Genomic DNA, 23,672 nt, shown 5'->3' on the forward strand with positions numbered 1-23,672 from the left:
GGCTTTAGTGATTATACTACATATGTTATCAGCACCAATTGTGTGTGAGAATTTTAGTTTGTTTGTGATATTTATCACCTGTATTACAGGTAGGTTTTAGACGATAATTATTTTGATAATTCTAATTCACAGATTTTTGCCGTTAATTCTAAGTGGGCAGGTGATGAGCAGTGCTTGGTTTTCTTCTCATATACCAACACAATCCCAACAATGAAACATGGTGGTGGCAGCATCATGCTATGGGGGTGTTTTTCAGCTGCAGGGACATGACGACTGGTTTTAATTGAAGGGAAGATGAATACAGCCAATTACAGCAATATCCTGCACCGGAGTGCCAGGACCTCAGACTGGGCCAAAGGTTCACCTTCCATTAAGACAATGACCCAAAGCACACAGCTAAAATAACAAAGGAGTGGCTTCGGAACAACTCTGTGACCAATTTTTACTGGTCCAGACAAAGCCCTGACCTAAACCCAGAGCATCGCTGGAGAGACCTGAAAATGGCTTTCCATCAACAGTCACCATCCAACCTGACGGAACTGGAGAGGATTGGCAAAGGGTTCCCCAAATCCAGGTGTGAAAAACTATGTTAATGGTGGACATTGGTCTACTGTGCATGTTTCAGATTGATGGGATAAAAGGAGCACTCAAAATAACACAGATAAGCACTGGGGGTCAATCCCAAAGCCCTGTCGGTTTATTGTCTGGCGTTACAAGTGACAGTGAGTAAACGTGTTGAACGACCAGTCTGTTACACACGGAGGTCAAAGTCTGTGCAAGTGAACCACAAGCTACAGTCAAGCACGCGTATAAATGTTACTTTGGCTGCTTGTCCATAAATTTCAGCGGGAGTGCACAACCGTCCGCACACTGTAATGCACAGAGCCGTGGAACGCACATGCTCAATTGAGGGAGGAGAGGAGGAGGGCGTTGGGGTGAGGAGCAGAAGGCAGAGACAGGTAATGCTATAACGTAATCCTACTGGGTCTATGCTGTTTTTGTTCCTCACAAAAGCAGTTTGTTGATGACATGAGCCAAAGGGAAGTGGACTCAAAATCTCAAGCACCTCCTCTCAGCCTTACTATGGAGCTTGTCTCATCGTAATAACTGATATTATTAAAAGAGCTACAAGTGAGGTGATTAAGCACAACCTTAAATTATTTAACCTACTGGGTCGGTATAAAACTGAAAAAGCATTTTGTCAAAATTACGCCAAATTCTTTAATTTTTCTAATATTTCGCAGACTCACTGACCGTTCTTTTCAAAAGCGCTGTGTTGGATACTTTTGTAGCGCTGGTCAACTTAAATTTCATCCCAAGGGACAGATAACAAATTGCACGACATTTTCGGTCCTCCATATGCCTCTGTATAGAACAGACCATGTAGGGGAGAACCTGTACGTCAGGGTTCAGATTAAGGATTTTCACTTGTATAGCGGTGCTGCTAAACAATCCGTTAATTTTTTGAAATTTGTATAGCAATTTCATAATTGCATAGCAAAACACGAACGTGACAAACAATCAATATTTTCCATTGATATAATACAATTATTTATTTAAAATGTATTTGTAAACATTCTATTAAAAAAAAAAGTCTTAAATTAACTTTTAAACACTTTTAAAACATTTTATCGGGTTGATCGAGACGTTTTCCGCCATTAACCTGTTACCATCCACCTACGCGCAGGCGCGCATTTTCCATATCTCAAATATTCTCTTACATCATCACTTTTATTTCCGTGGTCAATACCAGCAAGCCATACATCATTTTAAGGCTTATTTTCTCAACAAAACAAATATGTCATTGATTTACATTGAATAATATGCCCCAAGAAGCAATTGCCAATAGTTTGTGAGAAAGTCTCAACTTTTACAAACGCGTGTCCTACCTGTTTGCTGTTTATGATGGACAAAACAGCTTTATTTCTGTACATCCTTGTACTCAGTCTGTCCGTAAGGAACCATTGAAAAACAATGTTGTTTTTAGCCACATAGCTAACGTTAGCAGTGACTTACCGGACTTTGATTGACATATTATTCTAGCCAATAAGAATAGCTTTAGAAAGCGGGGCGGGACTTAATGGTCCCACACACAGAATCCTCTGTATTCACGTGCGTAAGGCTGTAAAGAGACAGATTTTTGGGCAGGAGCCGACTCCTCTTTACGCATAACATTTTCGGATTTCATTAGCCTTTTATTGGGCGCGCATTTTGTTAGATATGTGTATTATTATGCCAATACAAAAATAACATTTTATATATATTATATATATATATATATATTTCACCTCTATATGGGAAATTCATGGGTAACTCATATTTACACTTGTTTACATACATTGTTTTTAGCAGTTGTAATAGGTATAAGTGGCCTACAAAACATCAAAATGTATGTTTTATGATCACAGAGGAGCTAAAATTGTAATAAAACAGTTTGGCACAGTTGGCATATATTTGGATCACTTGTTACGAATATACTTTTTGATACAAAAAGGTCAACAGCAATTGACAATATTCAGGCGAGACTAAAAAAAAGGATGTTTTGTTTATATTTGGGCTTCTGTAGTTGTGATAAAATGTGAATATATGATTATATTTCTGTGATGTATTTTATCTGCATAATAGTGATATATTATCTGCATCATTAGTCTAAGAGAAAAACAGCTTGTGTGACTGCATTTGAGAAAAAACGTTGTGAGACGCAGGAGGGTCGCCGGGCTGCTTACAACAGCCTGGTTGACCCGGCCCGGCGTTTTCTCCCATACAAACGTCTAATATTTCTGTGTCGTTTCATATTCTAAGTTGAATTGTGTTCTCTGTGTGTTAAGGAATAGCATTGGTGGATATGTCTCATTCGATGACATTTTCTGGTCCTTTGAGCCGGATGACCAGCTGCCCTTTGCGGAGATTGAGCGGTGAATCGGTGAAAGTCTGTGTGCACAGCAAAAGGAAGTCCACTTTTTCCGTGGCCGCCCATCGCACCTCATTCTCCACGAGGAGAGCGCGTCGTTTCGAGGCAGCAGGAGAACACAGGCGACAAAGAAGGTCAGACAAAACTGTGTGTGAAAGAGAGTGAACCATAAAAAGTTTTATGCATTAGTTTGATATTTCTGAAAAATATCGTTGGTGGATGCCCAGTTTAGTATTACTGTGAAATATTGTTGGCTTTTTGCCCAGTTTAGTATTACTGTGAAATATTGTTTGGCTTTTTGCCCAGTTTAGTATTACTGTGAAATATTGTAGGCTTTTGCCCAGTTTAGTATTACTGTGAAATATTGTTTGGCTTTTTGCCCAGTTTAGTATTACTGAGGAAATATTATAGGCTTTTTTGCCCAGTTTGATATTACTGAAGAAATATTGTAGGCTTTTATGCCCAGTTTGATATTACTGAGGAAATATTGTAGGCTTTTTTGCCCAGTTTGATATTACTGAGGAAATATTGTAGGCTTTTATGCCCAGTTTGATATTACTGAGGAAATATTGTAGGCTTATGGACAAGATAAGTTTCTCACATAAGCAGGGAGTTTGATATTGCTGGAAAAATATTGGTTGGCTTTATGTAGATAAGTTTCTCACATAAAGGAGTTAAATTGCTCACCATGAGTTTAAGTTTCTCACCGAAAGAACGTTATGATGCCTTATGTATGAGTTGTTACTGACATAAAGAGTGAATGTAAGCGCTTGTGCACGAGCGAAGTAAGTAAGTGAGGAAGTGTGAATGTGTGAATGAGGATTAATAAGTGATTAACTAACAAGTGTGAATCACAATTAATCATACAAGGGTCACAAGGCGTTATTCTGAGAGATCTATTAACACTTCTTAAACACCAAGCATTATCTCCTGTGAAAAAAACAATAAGGAATTCACAAGAAGATTGGGATATACGTGTCTGTAAAGCAAGTAGCATTTCTCTCAGACGACCAAGACCACATAATGCCAAAATTATCACCCCAATTGAAAAATTATTTTCGTTTTATCTCCGTTTGGTCCGGGCCGACTTGTGGCGGTTTTTCCCGTGGTCGATCACATATTTCCATGAAAATAAGCAGGAGGCTGCTCCACCCGGCCAAGTATGAGTCTGGTCCAGGTTTTTAGATAAAAAACACCCGTCCAAATTGTTATGTCCGGGGGTAAGGGGGCTTAAAAAATGTCCTAAGGTTATGGAAAAGGTTATGGAAAGCCAATATGCGTATCACAATGTTTTTTCCGACGTTTTTTCCGACGTTTTTTCCAACGCTTTTACAAAATAAAGCGGCGCTTTTAACGCTGTGCGCCGTCTGACGTTATGCAAAATACCGATCACTGTGCGGTCGCTGCTTAACTGCACGCCTCTCGTATCATATTGACTTTCCATACTCTCGCACCGCCTGCGCCTCTCTGCCGTGCGGCCGTGCATGATCACACTCCGCTTCGGCAAACGTGGAGCTTCGGCATTCTCCGGACCACGGCTCGGCAGCCAATCAGAGCCAAGCACACAAACTTCGTCGACCAATCAGCGCACAGCACGCAAATTTTCACTTGTAAACAGTAAGCTGTAAAGGCGGACTATCGTCAAACGCCAATTTAATGATAATATTCCCTTTTTTCCTAAGATTTATAAAAAATTACCCCGTCATTGCACTCGAAAATGCTCGTCCACATTTAAAAATACGCCGTCAAAATACGGGAAGATGGACGGCAATCTAAAAGCCTGGTCAGGTCAGTGGAGATGCAAGCCCGCTCACAGTAAGGACACAGGTTTTTCTATGCTTTTCTGTGCAATAAAAACAAACAAAAAATGTTATTCTAGTCTTTTTTGGCAGAAAGTTACATACTGGGTTAGGGTTAATAAAGCCCTTTAAAGAATGTTTGAGCTCCTGTATCCTAGCTGTAAACACGCCATATTCTCATTCATACTCCATGACCTGTACTGAGACACCGGACGTAAGGAGGGTGAAGTATCTTGCTCGAGGACACAACAGCAGTATGCACTATTGTGAGAGGGAATCAATCATCCAACTTTTGTGCTCTAATCAAATGTGGCCCCCCCTAGTTTTCCAAAAATGATCTCCCATCCTAGCACTAACCAGGCAAACCCTGCTTACCTTCCAAGATCATTCTTTAGGTAGTATGGCAGCAGTGTGATAGCACAGTGAGTCTGGTGTGGACACGGTACCTGTATGGAGTACATGATGATCCTGAAGCAGGACACAGCAAACTCGTTGGGGTCCCACAGGTGATGGTTGTCCAAGTGACTGATGACACAAAATAATTAGGTCAATGGAAGAATATGTATTTATGTTTGTTTATATTCTCAATTTAAATTATTACTAAACATTTCGCCATGTGAATGTACATTTAAACATGGAGCATTGTTGTCTTTAATGTCAAATGAACTTCAATAGTTTATTTAATCCAACTATAAATGACAGTAGGCTCTTGGAGATAGGCCATGAAATTGAAATATAGATTTCTTCAGCCACACATTATTGCCTGTAACACCAGAAGGGTCCTGGACTTTCTTAGGGTGAAAATACAAGCCGCTTTGCATACAATAAAATTTATGGAATGCGATTGGTAGTAAAACTGTATTAATAATTTCTATCACATAGCCGAAGACAAAAGGAATGTAAAGGAAGTGTGTTTTGGCTTCAAACTAGTCACAGAAATTGACCGAAAGGACCTAAAGCTGATCATATACGTATGTCTGTATCAGATTCATGCATTTTCACCTGTTAATGCTCAGGTTTTATGACAAATGAGCTGACACTCAAAAAAAAATTTTTGGCTTCTCATGTTTTAGAACAAAACTTTTTTTTTAAAAAACAAAATTACATTTGGATTACATTTGCCATGAGACTATCTGAGTTTATGTGCCATCTACTGTCTGCAGAGGGAATTACACACAGTTTAAGATAAACATTTCAACACATAATTCAAGCTGGCCTTTCGCTTCCAGGTCTAGGCACACAGTTGTACTGATTGTGATTAGACGAGAGAAACTCACAGAACAAGTCTGGTGATAATTTATGGACTTTAAAAAACAGATAAATATTCCCAGAGCCAAGTCACAGATCGAGAAAACTTCAGTTATTAAGGAGATTGGAGGGGGGTGTTTTTGACACTCGGAGGGGGAGAGGACTTTCTAACCAGGATTCATCAAACTACAGTGAATTAAGCTAAATGATACTCCAGGTATGCGTTTGATGAGGGAACAATGTTATAAAATGGTCAAAAGCTCAATTTTTCATATTAGTGTCCTTTAAAGCTTGTACTGCACTGCCGTCTCTCTCAGCTCACTACCACCACCAGCGGGCACAGTCACTTATTTTCCTTTCCTTTCGTACTCTCCTACACACCATTTTAAAACCTCACTTTACACCCCGATCATACATACACACAAAATCTGAGATTATCGGATTTGTCCCAAGCACAGAACTGGTCAATTTCTGTTCTTATATTTTGGTTATAGTCAGGCCCTAGAGCCAAGTTGAGACTTGAGTAAATTGACTTGAGTAAATGGTCCCCGCTTAATTTTGCCATCGCTGCCATGTGTGTAGCCATTAGTTCACCCAAGGAAGAAGGAAGCTAGCGATAATAACCTCTCAACCTATCACCACCCAAGCCATTTATATGAATACATTGGCTGCAGCTGTGTCTCCCTAGTCCCTAACCCCCAATTCACGACATAGTCCTTCACTATTTCGCAGACACAGGCATAAATACAGCATTTCTTTTATTTTAGAATATATAAAGAACGCAAAACAAACAACAACACCAGAATGAAGTAAACAATACAAACGGAAACACAGGTAGCACAGAACAATCACAGAAAAAAAAAAATCACAACACACTAAATAGTAAATTAAAAAAGTTCACATCTAGTCCAAAGTCTAATAAATACGTACATTTCCAAATTAAATCGGAATGTGTCTTGTTGTCTGTATGTCTGCTACAACGTCAGTCCAGTTCTTGTTTGTTGATGCAGATTGTGAAATCCATGTTTTCCTGCTCCCAGGAGTATGCTCCAAAGTTATCAATTTATAGTGTCCATGGGAAGAGTTTTGAGGCCCAAATACATAATAATAATAATAATAACTTTTATTTATATAGCGCTTTTCAGTGACCCAAAGACGCTGAACATAATAAAAAAGGGGGGGGTATTTACAGACAGGGGGGACAACACGTACAGAACACATTAATATACAGATAAAATGAACAAGACAGAAGAAGTAGAGAGAAAATGATGGGGATGTAACAGGGGGTAGAAGTGTAGGCAATGGGGTAGAGGAGGCTAGGGGTAGGGGAGGTCATAGGCTTGGGTGAAGAGGTATGTTTTTAGGCGGGATTTGAATGTTGTGAGTGAGGGAGAGTGGCGGACAGGTTGGGGGAGGGAGTTCCAGAGTCGGGGTGCTGTTCGGGAGAATGCTCTGTCGCCAAAACTTTTGAGTCGGGATGTTGGTGCAGTCAGGGTGAGAGAGGAGGAGGATCGGAGAGCTCGGGAGGGGTGTCTGGTGTCAAAAACAGTGCATGGCATTTTATTGATCTCAGTCCAATTTCTTTGAGCATCGATCAGGACAGTCCCAGAGTGGTTTGCCTCCTGGCAACCAGTCAAAATGTTCTTGTGAATAGTGAGCCCTTTGACATAATGCTATGAAAAAAACTTGATACATTTTTCCAACAGAACTCCCTCTAAACGAGTGGTTTTGTGGTTTTCAACTGAGATGTACATTTATTTTCCCATTCTTCTCTCGTTCCCATTTATTTTTAATGTAATTGGTAGAGTGTCGAGTCAGAACCCTGGCTCTTTCTCTGAAGACGGGTGCATTAAGTGCAGTGTAGTGGTATTAGCAGGTTTACGGAATTTGAAGCGCGGATCCGCTGTTTGGAGGAGCTTAAGTCTAGCTATAGACAGGTTGTAGTATCAGGTTTACCAGACAGCGCAACAGGGCCCAGTGTTAGCATTAACAGTCCTAGAAGGCTAAGACTAGCCCCTCAGTGTCTCCAACAGCTGGTTATCTACTTGGTGTGTGTTACGCCCGGATAGCAACCTCAGCGGCATTGACGAGGACAGAGCAGAGCTGAGACGGTTTAGATGATGCAGATCCACGCGCATTTATTTTACAGTGATTTCCAAACAAGGAACGGGTTTAAAATACAGCAACATGTTCACACAGCAGCAAGACACCAGCAACTGCCGCCAGGCGCCTTTTATAGGCCACTGGGTTAACTGGACCCTCCTACTCCGAGGACCAGGTAAGTTTCAATCTTCCTAAAACCGCACAGATAAAAGCTAACTGTAGAAAAACAGTGTCACTATACATACTTCAATTAAATACAAAAATATATTCTTTATTTAATTTACTGTGCACAATTTCAATCTCAACATATATTCTAAAACAGTCAATTCCCTAAAACACCCCTCCTATTTTCCCCCAATGTTCTGCCCCGGAACCTACTTAAGGTGCTCCGTCTCCCTGGGGACTCTTTTGTCTGGCGCACCTAAAATGGCTGACACATCAGGTAAGGTATAATTTAATTTTGATTAACCAACAGTTACATTCTCTTTTCTGTTGCAGGTCAACTTACACCACAACCTTCTCAATAAATCCTTTTAAACATCTACTTGTTTCCTTGTACTCTTCCTAAGCCTATGTAATGGTACATACAGCTACATTACATTTCTTCCCCCCTCTTTTACGGATAAAGTACATCTACTCTTCAAACACTCTGGACAGTGAGTCAGCCTCTTCAAACACTCTGGACAGTGAGTCAGCAACTATGTTTGACTTGCCAGGTTTGTAGAAAACAGAGAAGTTGAATGGTTGCAAAGCCAGGTACCAACCAGCAATTCTCGTATTCGAGTCCTTCATTTTGTGGAGCCACTGGAGAGCACGATGATCCGTTTCCAAACTGAAATGTCGGCCCAACAGGTAGTATCTCAGCGACTCAATCGCCCACTTCATGGCCAAGCACTCCTTTTCCACGGTCGAATATCTGGTCTCTCTGTCCAACAGCTTCCTGCTCAGAAACACAACTGGTCTCCTCTCTCCATCCACCTCCTGCAACAGAACTCCACCTAGGCCCACTCCTGATGCATCAGTTTGTAAGATAAAGGATTTGTCAAAATCCGGAGTTTGCAGAACGGTGCATTTGTCCAGGGCTTCCTTGAGGTCCCTAAAAGCACACTCACATTGGTCAGTCCATTTTACCTTTCTTGGTGCTGCCGATTTGGTGAGGTCATTTAGAACAGCTGAGCGGTCTGCAAAGTGGGGAATGAATTTCCTGTACCAGCCGACCAGACCTAGGAAACTTTTCACCTTCTTCTTAGTGGCTGGAATGGGGAAGGAATAGATGGCCTCCATTTTCCCCACCTGGGGCCTAAGTTTGCCATGTCCAATGACAAAACCCAGGTACTCCACCTCTCTCTGAGCCAGACAGCATTTCTTAGGGTTGATAGTTAAGCCAGCGGATTTTATGCATAGCAGGACTTGTTCCAGATGAGCCATGTGTTCTTCCCAGGTTTGGCTGTAGATAACCACATCATCCAAGTATGCAGCTGAAAACTCTGAAACATCTCTCAGAACATAGTCCATTAGTCTTTGAAACGTAGCTGGTGCACCCTGCAGTCCAAAAGGCATCACTCGAAATTGGTACATACCAAACGGAGTTTTAAATCCTGTCAGTTCTTTGACTTCTGGAGCCAATGCCACCTGCCAATAGCCTTTGCTCAGGTCTAAGGTGGAAATGAACTTTGCCTGCCCCACTCGCTCCATCAGCTCGTCAATTCTAGGCATTGGGTAAAGATCACACAATGAAACAGAATTTAAGTAGCGAAAATCAATGCAAAATCTTAGAGAGCCGTCCTTTTTGGGCACCAGAACCACTGGACTGCACCATTCACTATTTGAAACTTCAATTCTGCCTAGTTCCAGCATCAATTTTATTTCCTTTTTCAATGTTTGCACCAACCGCTCTGGAATTCTGTAGCTCTTTCGACATGGAGGAGCCTCTCTCTTTAGCCGGATGTTGTGCTGGACTAGGTCTGTGTAACCAGGAGAGTCTTTGAACAGTTCTGGGTCAATGAGAGGAGTCACTTGTTCCTGCTGGGAGACAGACAAATGTGACATCTCTATGCCTGCTGATTCAACCAGACTTCCAGGCATAAACTTCTCTGGTATTTCTTCATCCTGCACCCCACAAATCAGCAGCTGAGGGACAGATTCCTGGCGAGACTGAAACTCTTTTAACAAGTTCACATGAAACGTTTGGTGTTTTTTTTTTCTGTCAGGCATAAATAGTTCATATGTGACCTTACCCACTCTTCTGCTGATTTCATAGGGACCATGCCATTTGGAGAGGAGTTTACTGTCGGAGGTGGGGAGTAGAAGTAGCACCTTCTGGCCAGCTTCAAAGCTTCTTTCTCTAGCTTTGCGGTCATACCAGGTCTTCTGATTTTGTTGAGAAGTCTTCATAGTCTCTTGTGCCAATGCAGACATATCTTCCAGACGTTGCCTCATTTTTATCACGTAAGCCACCACGTTCTCTTCTGAGGGGGTTGGGTTCTCCCAGTAGTCCTTGAGGAGGTCCAGTGGCCCCCTTACTTGACGTCCATAGAGCAACTCGAATGGTGAGAACCCCGTTGAAGCCTGTGGCACTTCACGATATGCAAACAGCAGATACGGCAACCATTGGTCCCAGTCCGCTCCTGTGTGAGAGACAAACTTGCGCAGCATATTTTTTAATGTTTGGTTGTACCGCTCAACTAGCCCGTCCGTCTGGGGGTGGTATGGGGTGGTCCTAATACCCTTAATCCCAAGGAGCTTATAAACCTGCTGTAATAATTTAGACATAAAGTTTGTCCCACAGTCCGTCAAAACCTCTTTTGGTATTCCCACCCTGGAAAAGTGCTGTAACAAACAATTAGCAACATTTCTGGCTTTAATTGTTTTTAAAGGGAAAGCCTCCGGATACCGAGTTGCATAATCACAGATTACTAAAATGAACTTGTTCCCTGTACTGCTGCGTTCTAAGGGCCCAACAATGTCCATTCCTATTCTTTCAAATGGAGTTTCAATGATAGGTAGAGGCTGCAACATAGCTCTAGGGGCTTTGCGGGATGAAGCAAGTTGACATATTTCACATGAATTACAGAATTTTGACAGGTCACTGTATATGCCCGGCCAAACAAATCTGCTTGTAATTCTGCATAAAGTTTTTTGGAACGCCATGTGTCCCGCCCATGGTACTGAATGTCCGAGCTCCATAATTTGGAATCTGAATGGTTTTGGTACTGCTAAGGCTTGCACATTACCTTTGCATTGATATAAAATGCCCGCTTTAATGATGTATGTTGCCTCCTCTACACACCCTGGGCTGCCCTGTTTCACCCCTTCAATTTCTGACACTTTTTGAAACCAAGGTTTTAGGGTTGCATCCTCTTTTTGCAGAGTGGATACATCAGGTGGAAGTTCCAGCTCTATGTGATGAGAGGGTTTGACTGGAATTTCTGTGAGTTTGCTAGCAGTTACTTTGAACTTTTCACGCCTTTTTTGTGCCTTGGATTTAACAGGTTTTCCCCCCACAGGCTCAAAGTCTTCCCCCCAGAATGGTAACTCTTGTAAGGACTCTTTTGCACTCTGAGCCCTTGTAGTAACCATATTAAAAGTTTTAGATGACTTTGCTTTTTCTGGTAAATTCTCAGGTATTTTTAGGTTCTCAGGGACAGATTCTGATTCTTGCACCAAGTCCAGCAAGATTGGAACATCATTACCAAGAATCACATCAAAGGGTAGGTTTGGAGCTAAAGCTACTGGCATCAGAAAAGTCTGACCTCCAACTGTCAAGTAGACTTCTGCTGTAGGATACTGGTGTTCATCTCCATGAATGCAGCTAATGCTAGTTTTATCCTCACTCCATTTCTCCCTTGACACCAGACTGGACAAAACCACGGACTGAAACCCACCCGTATCTAACAGAGCTGTAGTACGGTAACCATTTATCAGTACTGGGGAGGTATGTGCTTTCTGGGTTATTACAAAACGGCCGGGCAAAACAGGTCTAGGCACTGCACAGTAAAGAGATGGCTTTGATTCATTGGCTAGAGGGCAAGAGTACTGGGTATGACCTAGCCCATTACACACGTAACACCTGACTTCTCTATCGGACCTATGTACATAGTTACCAGGGTGTGCCCTTTGAATATTGCTGGATGTAAAGTGTCTAGGTCTTGACAAAGCCCTGTTCTGACCAAAAGCCCTTTCACCCCCATTGGACTTACTTTGGGCTTGAGCTCTGTGTCCATATTCTCGGTCTTTGCTTCTCTGCGCCTGGTTAGAGTTGTGGCCATAGGTGGTGTTGAATCCCTTCCTTGCTGCTTGGAAAACCTCTGCTAGCTCTGCTGCTTGTTCTGCAGTCTTTGGGTCCCGTTCGCGGATCCAAACTTGGAGCTCTGGGTGAACCATTTGCAGGAACTGCTCCAAAATTAATGTCTCTGTAATCTCCTGTTTTGTATTTTTTTCTGGTTTGACCCATTTTAAGAACAGGTCCTTCAGTCGCACATACAGTTCCTTTGGGGTTTCATCCGGGAGGATCTCTGTAGATCGGAATCTTTTACGATAAGTCTCTGATGTGATTTCATATTTTGACAATATTGCAGCTTTCACTTTTGCATAATTTTCAGCATCAGTAATGTCCATTTGTACATATGCACTGCGAGCCTTGCCTGTGAGAAGAGCCACTAGGCGGAGAGCCCACTCATCTCTTGGCCATCTGCAGACTTGAGCCATTCTCTCAAAAGTGGTGAGGAAATGTTCAATGTCATCGTCTGGAGACAGAGGCAACAGCTTTGGCTCTCTGTGGATCACCATCTCTCTGTAAAATCGGTTCTGCTCACAGTGACTGGGGCCTTCATCTTCATCAACAGTCTCATCTGTAGAGGGAGCCATTTCCCGCTCCTGGTCTCGTCTTTGGCTGACGCAAGTCACCAAAGACTGCATTTCTCTCATTTGGTGCTGTAGGTTTTTCCATTTTGTTTCTTGTTGTGCTGCTTCTCTTTCAAGACGCTGATCTCTGGCTGCCTGCGACTGTGCGAGTGTCCTTACCAGCGCAGTCAACTCTTCAAACTTGTCCACAGGGTTACAAGTTGCTTCAGTCCCCTGGTCAGCAGCTTCACTTGTCCCCACATCTGGATCATTGTGTTGATCAATCTGCACTCTTCTTCTTGTACTCATCTTCAGTTACTCTGCTGCCTGGGCCCCAGCTTCTGACACCAATTGTTACGCCCGGATAGCAACCTCAGCGGCATTGACGAGGACAGAGCAGAGCTGAGACGGTTTAGATGATGCAGATCCACGCGCATTTATTTTACAGTGATTTACAAACAAGGAACGGGTTTAAAATACAGCAACATGTTCACACAGCAGCAAGACACCAGCAACTGCCGCCAGGCGCCTTTTATAGGCCACTGGGTTAACTGGACCCTCCTACTCCGAGGACCAGGTAAGTTTCAATCTTCCTAAAACCGCACAGATAAAAGCTAACTGTAGAAAAACAGTGTCACTATACATACTTCAATTAAATACAAAAATATATTCTTTATTTAATTTACTGTGCACAATTTCAATCTCAACATATATTCTAAAACAGTCAATTCCCTAAAACACCCCTCCTATTTTCCCCCAATGTTCTGCCCCGGAACCTACTTAAGGTGCTCCGTCTCCCTGGGGACTCTTTTGTCTGGCGCACCTAAAATGGCTGACACATCAGGTAAGGTATAATTTAATTTTGATTAGCCAACAGTTACATTCTCTTTTCTGTTGCAGGTCAACTTACACCACAACCTTCTCAATAAATCCTTTTAAACATCTACTTGTTTCCTTGTACTCTTCCTAAGCCTATGTAATGGTACATACAGCTACATTACAGTGTGATCAAAACAATGTAATCTTTATTTATTAACAATTCGAGTGCATTTTGGGGATCTCTATTAGTTCAAAATTTGACGGATAGCCTTAGTCGTCTCCAGTGACCATCCAGGGATGAGCCCCGAACGCAGAGCAGCAGTGTAAGACGCTCTTCTGTCGCCGAGCTCTCTGTCACAAATTTGTGTTCACATTCAAGGCAGATAAAGACTGTTTGTGTCCCTCGTGCAAATAATGCCAAAAAGTAAAATCTTAGAAAAGCTATTTCAGGCGTCAGACATTTGGTCTGACGCCTGAAATAGCTTTTTAACTTGGGTTATTAAATAAAAATAACACTCACAGATGACACAAATTAACAAATACATAAGCATATAAAATGTGAACTGCAAAACATTAGATCAATTTCCTCCAAATTGATTTTAGTTAATTAATTAATTAATTAATGATTATTACATAGATCTTCAGGCTCTAACTGAAACTTGGCTTCAACAAGTTGATTATGTAAAACTAAATGAGTTCACCCCACCCACCCATGTAAACTTTCAGACCGCCAGGAGCACAGGCCGAGGTGGTGGTGTGGCAGTGATCTCACACTCAAAATTAACAATGCATTTCGCTCAGTGTCCAAATTGGAGAAACCAAAAAGAAGTTTTGTTCATAGTTATCTACCAACCTCCTGGTCCCTATTCCGAGTTTTTAACAGAGTTTTCTGACTTTGTATCAAGCCCCACAGAATAAAGTTGTAATGAAAAGGACAATATCTGAAAAATCCATCTCAAAGTTCAAATAAATAATAGAGCCAATATTGATTGATACATTAAGTTATTTTTTAAATTAACATTATAGATTATTAGATTAGAGTTTCTGCTTAAAATAACATATATATATATATATATATATATATATATATATATATATATATATATATATATATATATATATATATATATATATATATATATATATATATATATATATATATATATATATATATATATATATATATATATATATATATATATATATATATATATATATATATATATATACATATATATATATATACATATATATATATATATATATATATATATACATATATATATATATATATATATATATATATATATATATATATATATATATATATATATATATATACATATACATATATATATATATATACATATATATATATATATATACATATACATATATATATATATATACATATATATATATATATATATATATATATACATATATATATATATACATATATATATATATATATATATACATACATATATATATATACATATATATATATATACATATACATATATATATACATATATACATATATATATATACATATACATATATATATATATATACATATACATATATATATATATATACATATACATATATATATATATATATACATATATATATATTCATATATATATATATATATAAAGGACTAATTCACTTGTCACCAGACTGTTTGTAGACCGTAGACATAAAATAAGAAACTTGGCAAAACTTTATGTAGAGCGAGACCAGTGATCCTGGTGTTTTGAGCAGTAACTGAACTGCTCAATGCTGCAAAATGTCTGCAGAGTTACAGCTCAAAACACCGTGCTCTTTGACACAACAAAACTCTCGGTCACACTCGTGAGTTTAAAACACGCCGCTCTCTTCTGAGCTTTAGCTGATGCAGGTTCAGAAGAAGCTCCGTATTAAACAAGTGCCACAAGTGGTTCCGTGCACCACAGATTCACGTGTTTTTAATTAAATATGTAATTTGAACGAATCATCGAGGCAATAAAATAATAATCTAAACTTTTTTGTAAAGGAATTACTCAATTTACTCAAGTAATCGTTGCAGCCCTATACAGGACTAAAACCTATTTGATGTTTTCCAGTCGGGGTTCAGAGCCCAACACAGCACTGAAACTGCACTGGTTAAAGTCACAAATGATTTGTTATTAGATGCCGACGATGGACTAATCTCAATCCTGGTTCTGTTGGACCTCAGCGTTTGACACCATCGACCACAACATTCTACTGAAGAGGTTAGAATGTGATGTAGGTGTTGGAGGAACAGCCCTCAGCTGGTTAAAATCCTATTCATCAGATAGGTATCAGTTTGTTAATATAAACCAGAGCTCCTCACCTTGTTCTTAAGTAACTTATGGCATGGCGCAGGGTTCAGAACTCGGTCCAATTCTGTTTACTCTTTATATGCTGCCGTTAGGTAACATTATCAGAAAGCATGGCATTAATTTCCACTGCTATGCAGATGACACTCTGTCATCTGCATAGCAGTGGAAGTTAACCGTCCCAGTGCATGTTGCAGGTCCAGGTTCCATGAAGCCAACAAGACAACACTGTGTGCAAACAGTAGAGAATAGATCCTATGGTCCCCAAACCAGACACCTTTCGGGCCCTGACTGCTCCTAGAAATTCTGCTGATAAAAACAATGAACAGAACCGGTGACAAAGGGCAGCCCTGGCGGAGTCCAACACGCCCTGGCAACAGGTCTGACTTACTGCCGGTAATGCTAACAGGGCTCTTGTTCCGGTCATACAGGGACCGGACAGCCCTGAGCAAAGGGCCACAGACCCCGTACTCCTTGAGCATCTCCAAAAGGACACCAAGAGGGACACGGTCGAAAGCTTTCTCCACATGTGGACTGGTTGGGCAAACTCCCATGAACCCTCGAGCGCTCGATGAAGAGTATAGAGCTGGTCCAGTGTTCCACGACCAGGACGAAAACCATTCTCCTTCTCGGATTCAGGAGAAAAATATAACTTGCACAATAATTTGGAACGCAATGTAGAGGCGTGGTCCAAAGACAGAGGTGGAGGCATGGTCCTGTTCATGAACCTAAGTTAAGATTTTAAGTCAATTTTTTAAAACAACTTGCATTCACGCACGTTGTGTCCAGCTTAAGACGTGCATAAGTTTATCATCTGCTGGCCTTTTGGACACTAAAAATGGTGTGACCTATGTAGGGAATAATGAGGACAAATTCGGACACAGACAATTCTCTCTCCCACTCTTTCTTCCTGGCAAACAGTTTCAACTCATTTCTACACTTTTCCTCCACAACAGCAGAACCATCAACCTCCTCAACCTCTCATCCCCTCCTCTTCACCACCACCACCACCACAGAGGGTAATAATTTTCCCATCACATTCATCCTTCATTCCCTTATTACATGCTTGGTGAGCCTTTGCTGCTGCTCACGCGTCACAGCCTGATCTCCTGTTAACCCCACATTCTATTTTTAGACCTGACACTCCTTTTGTCTGCAGCAGCACCCATACACATGACGGGAACCAAACCAGGGACTCCGCACAGAGAAAAAACAAACACAATGAACTAGTATGTTCCTGCAAGACCAGGATAAAAAGGTGCTGGAGACACCTAGGTCTACGTGCACAATATAGTTAAGAGTAAAACACATTGTTACGCCCGGATAGCAACCTCAGCGGCATTGACGAGGACAGAGCAGAGCTGAGACGGTTTAGATGATGCAGATCCACGCGCATTTATTTTACAGTGATTTACAAACAAGAAACTGGTTTAAAATACAGCAACATGTTCACACAGCAGCAAGACACGAGCAACTGCCGCCAGGCGCCTTTTATAGGCCACTGGGTTAACTGGACCCTCCTACTCCGAGGACCAGGGAAGTTTCAATCTTCCTAAAACCGCACAGATAAAAGCTAACTGTAGAAAAACAGTGTCACTATACATACTTCAATTAAATACAAAAATATATTCTTTATTTAATTTACTGTGCACAATTTCAATCTCAACATATATTCTAAAACAGTCAATTCCCTAAAACACCCCTCCTATTTTCCCCCAATGTTCTGCCCCGGAACCTACTTAAGGTGCTCCGTCTCCCTGGGGACTCTTTTGTCTGGCGCACCTAAAATGGCTGACACATCAGGTAAGGTATAATTTAATTTTGATTAACCAACAGTTACATTCTCTTTTCTGTTGCAGGTCAACTTACACCACAACCTTCTCAATAAATCCTTTTAAACATCTACTTGTTTCCTTGTACTCTTCCTAAGCCTATGTAATGGTACATACAGCTACATTACACACATTAATAGTTAGTTATGATCTATAATTAATCATATAAATGATCTATTTAACAGTTTCCAGCTGAAATGTTACTGTAGTACAGAAAAACAACAAAAGGTCCCCACCACTAGTGCAAAGCAAGGTAAATACTGCCTCCCCAAATCACTGTTCTATCATTTATTGAATGATAAGATGATATAGTTATTATCCAAGTCCCAGCTAAAACAAAATAAGAATGCATGCCCAAATAAAATGGCTTAAGGCCTAGTCAAATTAGTTAAGTAAAACCTGTTTTTTGAATCGTTTTACAATGTGGACGTCAAATATCGAAAATTATAAACAAAAAAAAACAATAAACATGGATACGCAGCAAAACATGCAAAATAAGTATCTACAATCTAAATGGTAATAATTGAATGATTGAAGCTGAACAAATAAATATATTGTACCTGATCCCTGATAAAATCTGACATGTCAGACCATTGTGGAGTTCAGGTAATTTGTCTCCAAGTGGCCAGCAGGGAGTGCAGCAGCTCTAAAGACACATACAGTACACCAGAGTCTGTGCTGCTAGATTAGTCCTAAGGCAGCATTGTCATCCACATTTCACCATTACACGCATGGAGTCAGACCCTCACAAAGTCAATCAACAGCATGAGCTGTGATCTCTCTCTCCATTTCTACAGCACCTTTCATCCAGGACTGGGCACAAATAAGCCACATAACACTCATTCTCAAAGCAGTACAGGGTTGTAAAAAGTATTGAAAATAAGATACTAATCGATATTAAAACTAGTATTTAAATTAGATCGATATTGATAAAGATCACACTGGATTAATTGGGACCTTTCCTGAACCATTTTACCACATCATGAAAGTACACTGCTACAACCACGGTTTACCACATGGATTCATGAGCCTGATTCATGCCCAGACAAACTTTGCTCAGAGCCATCTCAAGATGTAAGTAGTTTCAAAATAAACTGCGCAATGGACACCAAGCTTTATTCTGTGAAAAGTTGGGGAAGCACTGGCTTAAAGAATGTTCTTCAATTTCAAGTTCTCTATGTAATTTGAGCTAATAGGATGGAGTTTGACTCTATAAAGTGTGGATGGGCTTTGGCCTGGGAATGCTCCCCAGAGAATCCATTTCAAACACCCTGCCAGACACAATTAACATGATTAGTTTGGAGGATGTCCCTGCTGGACCGAACGGCATTAGTGAGGACAGAGAGGCAAAGTGTTGAAACTCAGAAGTCAAAGGAGACTAGGAGCAGAGGACTGAACAATGTCACAACACTGGACACAAGGCTGCGTTTATGCTAGTCTTGGTTTGTTCCAGGTTTGGCCCTGTTTTAGTCTTGATTAAGGCCTAGCTTGGTCCTTTTCGAGTCCTTGTCTCGTCCTGGGTTGACCTCAACAGGACTATACCAGATTTTTAATGAGGACTTAAATTTGACCAAGTTAAGGTCTAAATGTGGACTAAACAGGACTATTCCAGGTCTAAATGAGAAAAGAAAATGCAAGCCTTGAAATAATTATTTTTACGTCCCTGTCAACATGACAGGTACCAATCATTTGGTACCTGTCATGGGTAATTCTGAATCAGTCACCTGTGTGTTTTATTGATGTGTAATTCATTTGGCTTCATGCTGTCGCTGCCAACATTTGAAGATACAGTAGACACACCGGTCTTTCCTCGTCTCCCACCTTAGTCACAGTGAAGCCAAGTGCTACATACGCTTCCTCATATTTCCTCGTCTTATTAGCTTTTGGGTGACTTTTGTTTGTTTCGTTATTAGGGATGTCAAAATATTCATTTTAGTCACGATTATCATGAGGAGAAATATCACGATTTTACGATTATTCACAATTATCAGAAAAAGTATGGAAACATTGATATTGTATTTTTTTTTAAACAAATAACTTCCCTACTCTTTAATACAGCATATTAGTTTAAAAATAAAATGGCCACAAATGGATTAAATCATATAAAAGTATGCTTATTGGGCCCTCATTGTAGCTCTTTTAAGCATTATATAATTTATTAGTGAGATGAGCTCCATGGTAGCGCTCGGGGGAGGGGCTTGAAACTTTCCTTTGGCTCACGCCAACAACAGATTTGTGAAGAATGAAAAACGCGTTTACAGTTAAGATTACGCTCTGGAACTACCCGTCTCCTCTTCTCTCTTTCCCTCTCTTTCCCTCTCTTTCGCTCTCTTTCCCTCTCCCTCCCTCCCCCTCCCCCTCCCTCTCCTCCTTTGAGCTTGTGCGTTCTGTGGCTCCACTTTGCGCTCCAGCGCCGTCAGCAGTGGGGCCCCTTGCTTTGCCTAAGATACGCCCCGACATGTTGCGTCCGACGGTCAAAACGCAGGATTCACCCCGCAAAAACACGCGTCCACATAGACTTTGAATGTAAACCTTTGTAACCCTTGATGCTGCGGAGTGAATGGGCCATTAGAAAATTCAAAATGGGGTCACACGCGCCGAAAAATCAGTCAGTATGTCCGGAGACTTTATTTTTGAGTCGGTCAAAACTGATTTTTTCGTCAATCATTGACCGTGTCCGACCCGTTATTTCGAGGCTTGAAATGGACTAAACAGAAATTAAATGAGGATAACCACTATATCATATAACACAGGAGGTTAATTTAAGATTCCTTGTTTTGTTTTGTTCCCAAAATTGACAAGAGCACATCAGCCCATTTCCAGTCACTGTCACCATGTGAGTGTGTGTTCAGAACTCACACAAGAACGGGCCGGACTGCGTTGTTCATGTTCCCGTAGGCGGCTCTCCCCAGCAACTCTCTGAAGCAACTCTCAGCAAGCGCCGCGGGGTTCTCCTCCAGCTCGGGGCCTCCTCCAGGGGCCATGGGGGACGAGGGGTGGCCAGACCTGTCAACACACACACAGATTACATTAAAGGGGCAATGTCATGCATGATTCAGCAACCTGGGGACACCTTAACTTTGTTATTTAATGTTTTATAAATTAAATCAATGGATACGTTTGGAATTCAAGTATAAGTAATTCAATTCTGATTTATAAGTGCAAGTGTAAGGTTTCTGGTATATTTCAAGGTTTTTAGTGTCAACATAAAATTCCGTTCAGAGCATTACACTGGATAGTTTTGCTTTAAAGTGCAATACGAAGGTGCAATACCCAATCCAATAAACCCCCAAAAATAACCACTGTGTAGAAATGATCAGAATAAAGACAAGTGTCTACTATCTGCTTGTCTCTATGAAGATGTTATTCCTTTCCCTGGAATATTCCACAGTATGACAAACTTGTATAGCTATCTCCATGGATATCGCCAGTTAAAACTAGGGCACCCAACTTTTTCCCTTCATAATTATTACTTTTTTTCCCACACCAGAAAGTGCAGTGTAAAAGCAGAAAATTCTTAAACATTTCATCTTTTCAAAGCCAAGTGAGTCACCAAGCCCACTGCTCGCTGTATGTGCCCTATAGCAAAGAGTAAACAGAAAAAGGAGAGGTGAAATCTCAAAGAAGTGCTCAGAGAAGTGACTGTGGGGAAAGAGCGGACTAAAGGAGAGAAATAACTAAAGTACCGTGAGGGTAATAACAGTTAAGCATCAGTGATCAATACAAAAAATCATACAGACTAAACCACCAAAGTGACAAAAAAGTAGACTGCTAAGCTAAATTTAGGTATGTTTTGGAAATACTTTGTGAGCTACATAAAAGTGAGAAGTACTTCCAAAGCGGTCTGGCTCTCTTTAGGCTCTTGGAACACTTTTGAGGGAGATGATTGGATAAGAAAGAGGGCAAACTCAGGTGTAACAAGACGGCAAAAAGCTGATAAAGTGAAAATAATAATTTCTTTTTTTGAAATTTCACCAATTTTGACTTGATCCTATGATAAATTGCCCATAGTTCCAGTGACGCTAACTTATAATATAATATACATGTTGAGCCCATATTATTGTTAGACCTATTAGGCCTTACCTATAACTCCAAAAGTGTGCATAAAATGTGCACAAAATCCAAACACTCTCTAACACACCATCCACACATGCACGTCCCATGAATACAAGTTAGTATTGGGAAAATTGAACACTATCATTGTAAACAGACAAATCCCGTGCAAAAATAAAACACAGTGGGCACAGCCCACTCAATAATAACTGACTGGCACTCAACAAGAGCTTGTTGTCAAGAGCAGCGCGAAGCGCTGTATGCCCTGCAAAAACATTAAAAACACTCCTAGCTTCGTGCTGTACTCAAGAGCCGATGTCGCAGGCCATAGATATAATTGCTAAAATGAATGAAAGTCTATGGGGAGTGAGTTAGCAAGCCAGACAGAATGGTGAATGATGAGCGTGAAAGCGCTCTTATTGAAAATTTCACTCCACGGTGACTTGGGGACGGTTTAAAGCTTTCAAATGATATGTAGTTGCCATGGCAATGCCTATATTATTTTTTTGCTGAAAAAAATATTAATAGGCCTGAGTGCCACAAGTTGGCTAGAGGTCTACCATGAGGTGCGCACGAAATGGAGCAGGTATCCAAACACTTTAATGTCTACTCATGCACGTCCTATGCTAACTAATTAGTAGTGGAAAAATCAAACATTATTGTTGTCATCCTCCCCCTGTAAAGCATTCGTCACTCATGCGTTCCCCAACTCATGCATATAAACATGTTATGCAAAAATGTAACATTATTATTGTATAGAGGGCCAATACTACACAGTGGGCGGCGCCTACTCAAAAATGCCCAATTAGTGACCAGGGACACACACTATGACCTTGGAAAGCATGAGCCAATTCCTAAAATGTATAGTTTATGATATTCATAAAATGGGACACAGATTGGCACAGAGGACAAGGGAAGTAAAAAGTTTGACAACGCTGTCCGCCCAACCAAATTATGGCCATCTTGGATCAAAATTTGCAACGCATGACTCAGCAGTATTTTCAAACGTCATACTTTTACAAGTATGTATGTATACATTTGTAAGATGTTCAGAACCGCTAAACCAGCCGTCATTTTATGTGTTATATTGCACTGGTTTGTTTTAACAGCAATTATTTCAAGCTTTACAAATGTGGCATCAAAAGTTATCCAAAATTTTTGCTACTTGTCACGATTTCTGTGCGGCGAAGCTGCAAATTATAGCTAACATTTCTGAAAATCCCCAAATATTACATTTGCTGTCATTTACACATACAAAGTCCAATTGTGTTAACTCTTTGCTCTGAACCAACTTGATGTAAAACAATTACATTTGTTGCGTTAGTGCCCCCTACATGGTGAGCAAAACAAATTGTTCTTCGCAATTTAATGAAGGTTGGCCCAAAATTCTATTTTTTCTAAAACCATCAAATCTCTCAAATTTAAACATGTTAACACTGTATACGGGAGAGCGGGAGGAGCCACCGGCGCGCGGAGGGCGATGAGGGGCTTTGACGAGCGCCTCGTCTCGCTAATCTTACGACAATAACTATGTGAGATTAAAGCCCCTCATCACCCTCCTCCGGCTCTCCCGGTGGCTCCTCCCGTTTTCAGACTAGAACAGGCTTCTGAGAACCCAGAGGATGTCGAATTCAAAGGGGTCAAACTCACTCATGTCCTGGACAAAACCAAGACGTGTTGTGTCTGTAAAAATCCAAACCCATAAGAGAAGTAATTC

General features: G+C 40.6%; 1 protein-coding gene and 1 long non-coding RNA gene across 6 annotated transcripts in view; both read right to left on the minus strand.

Annotated features, from left to right (window-relative positions):
* LOC140356743 (uncharacterized) overlaps window positions 1-23,672 on the minus strand; it is a 522,351-nt gene that overhangs the window by 212,826 nt on the left and 285,853 nt on the right. The window lies entirely within an intron of this gene.
* The window catches only part of efr3a (EFR3 homolog A (S. cerevisiae)), a 150,177-nt gene that overhangs the window by 63,307 nt on the left and 63,198 nt on the right, over window positions 1-23,672 (minus strand). For all 5 annotated transcript variants that reach the window (XM_072441923.1, XM_072441921.1, XM_072441922.1 and 2 more), the window contains exons 7-8: window positions 20,762-20,908; window positions 5,157-5,235 (exon numbers count right to left, since the gene is read on the minus strand). In XM_072441923.1, the coding sequence (XP_072298024.1) occupies window positions 5,157-5,235; window positions 20,762-20,908 (226 nt within the window). The remainder of the gene's footprint in view (window positions 1-5,156; window positions 5,236-20,761; window positions 20,909-23,672) is intronic.

The sequence above is a fragment of the Eucyclogobius newberryi genome, unplaced genomic scaffold (assembly GCF_026437365.1).
Source record: "Eucyclogobius newberryi isolate DKJ021-1_F unplaced genomic scaffold, fEucNew1.0.hap1 SCAF_12, whole genome shotgun sequence".
Lineage (NCBI taxonomy): Eukaryota > Metazoa > Chordata > Actinopteri > Gobiiformes > Gobiidae > Eucyclogobius > Eucyclogobius newberryi.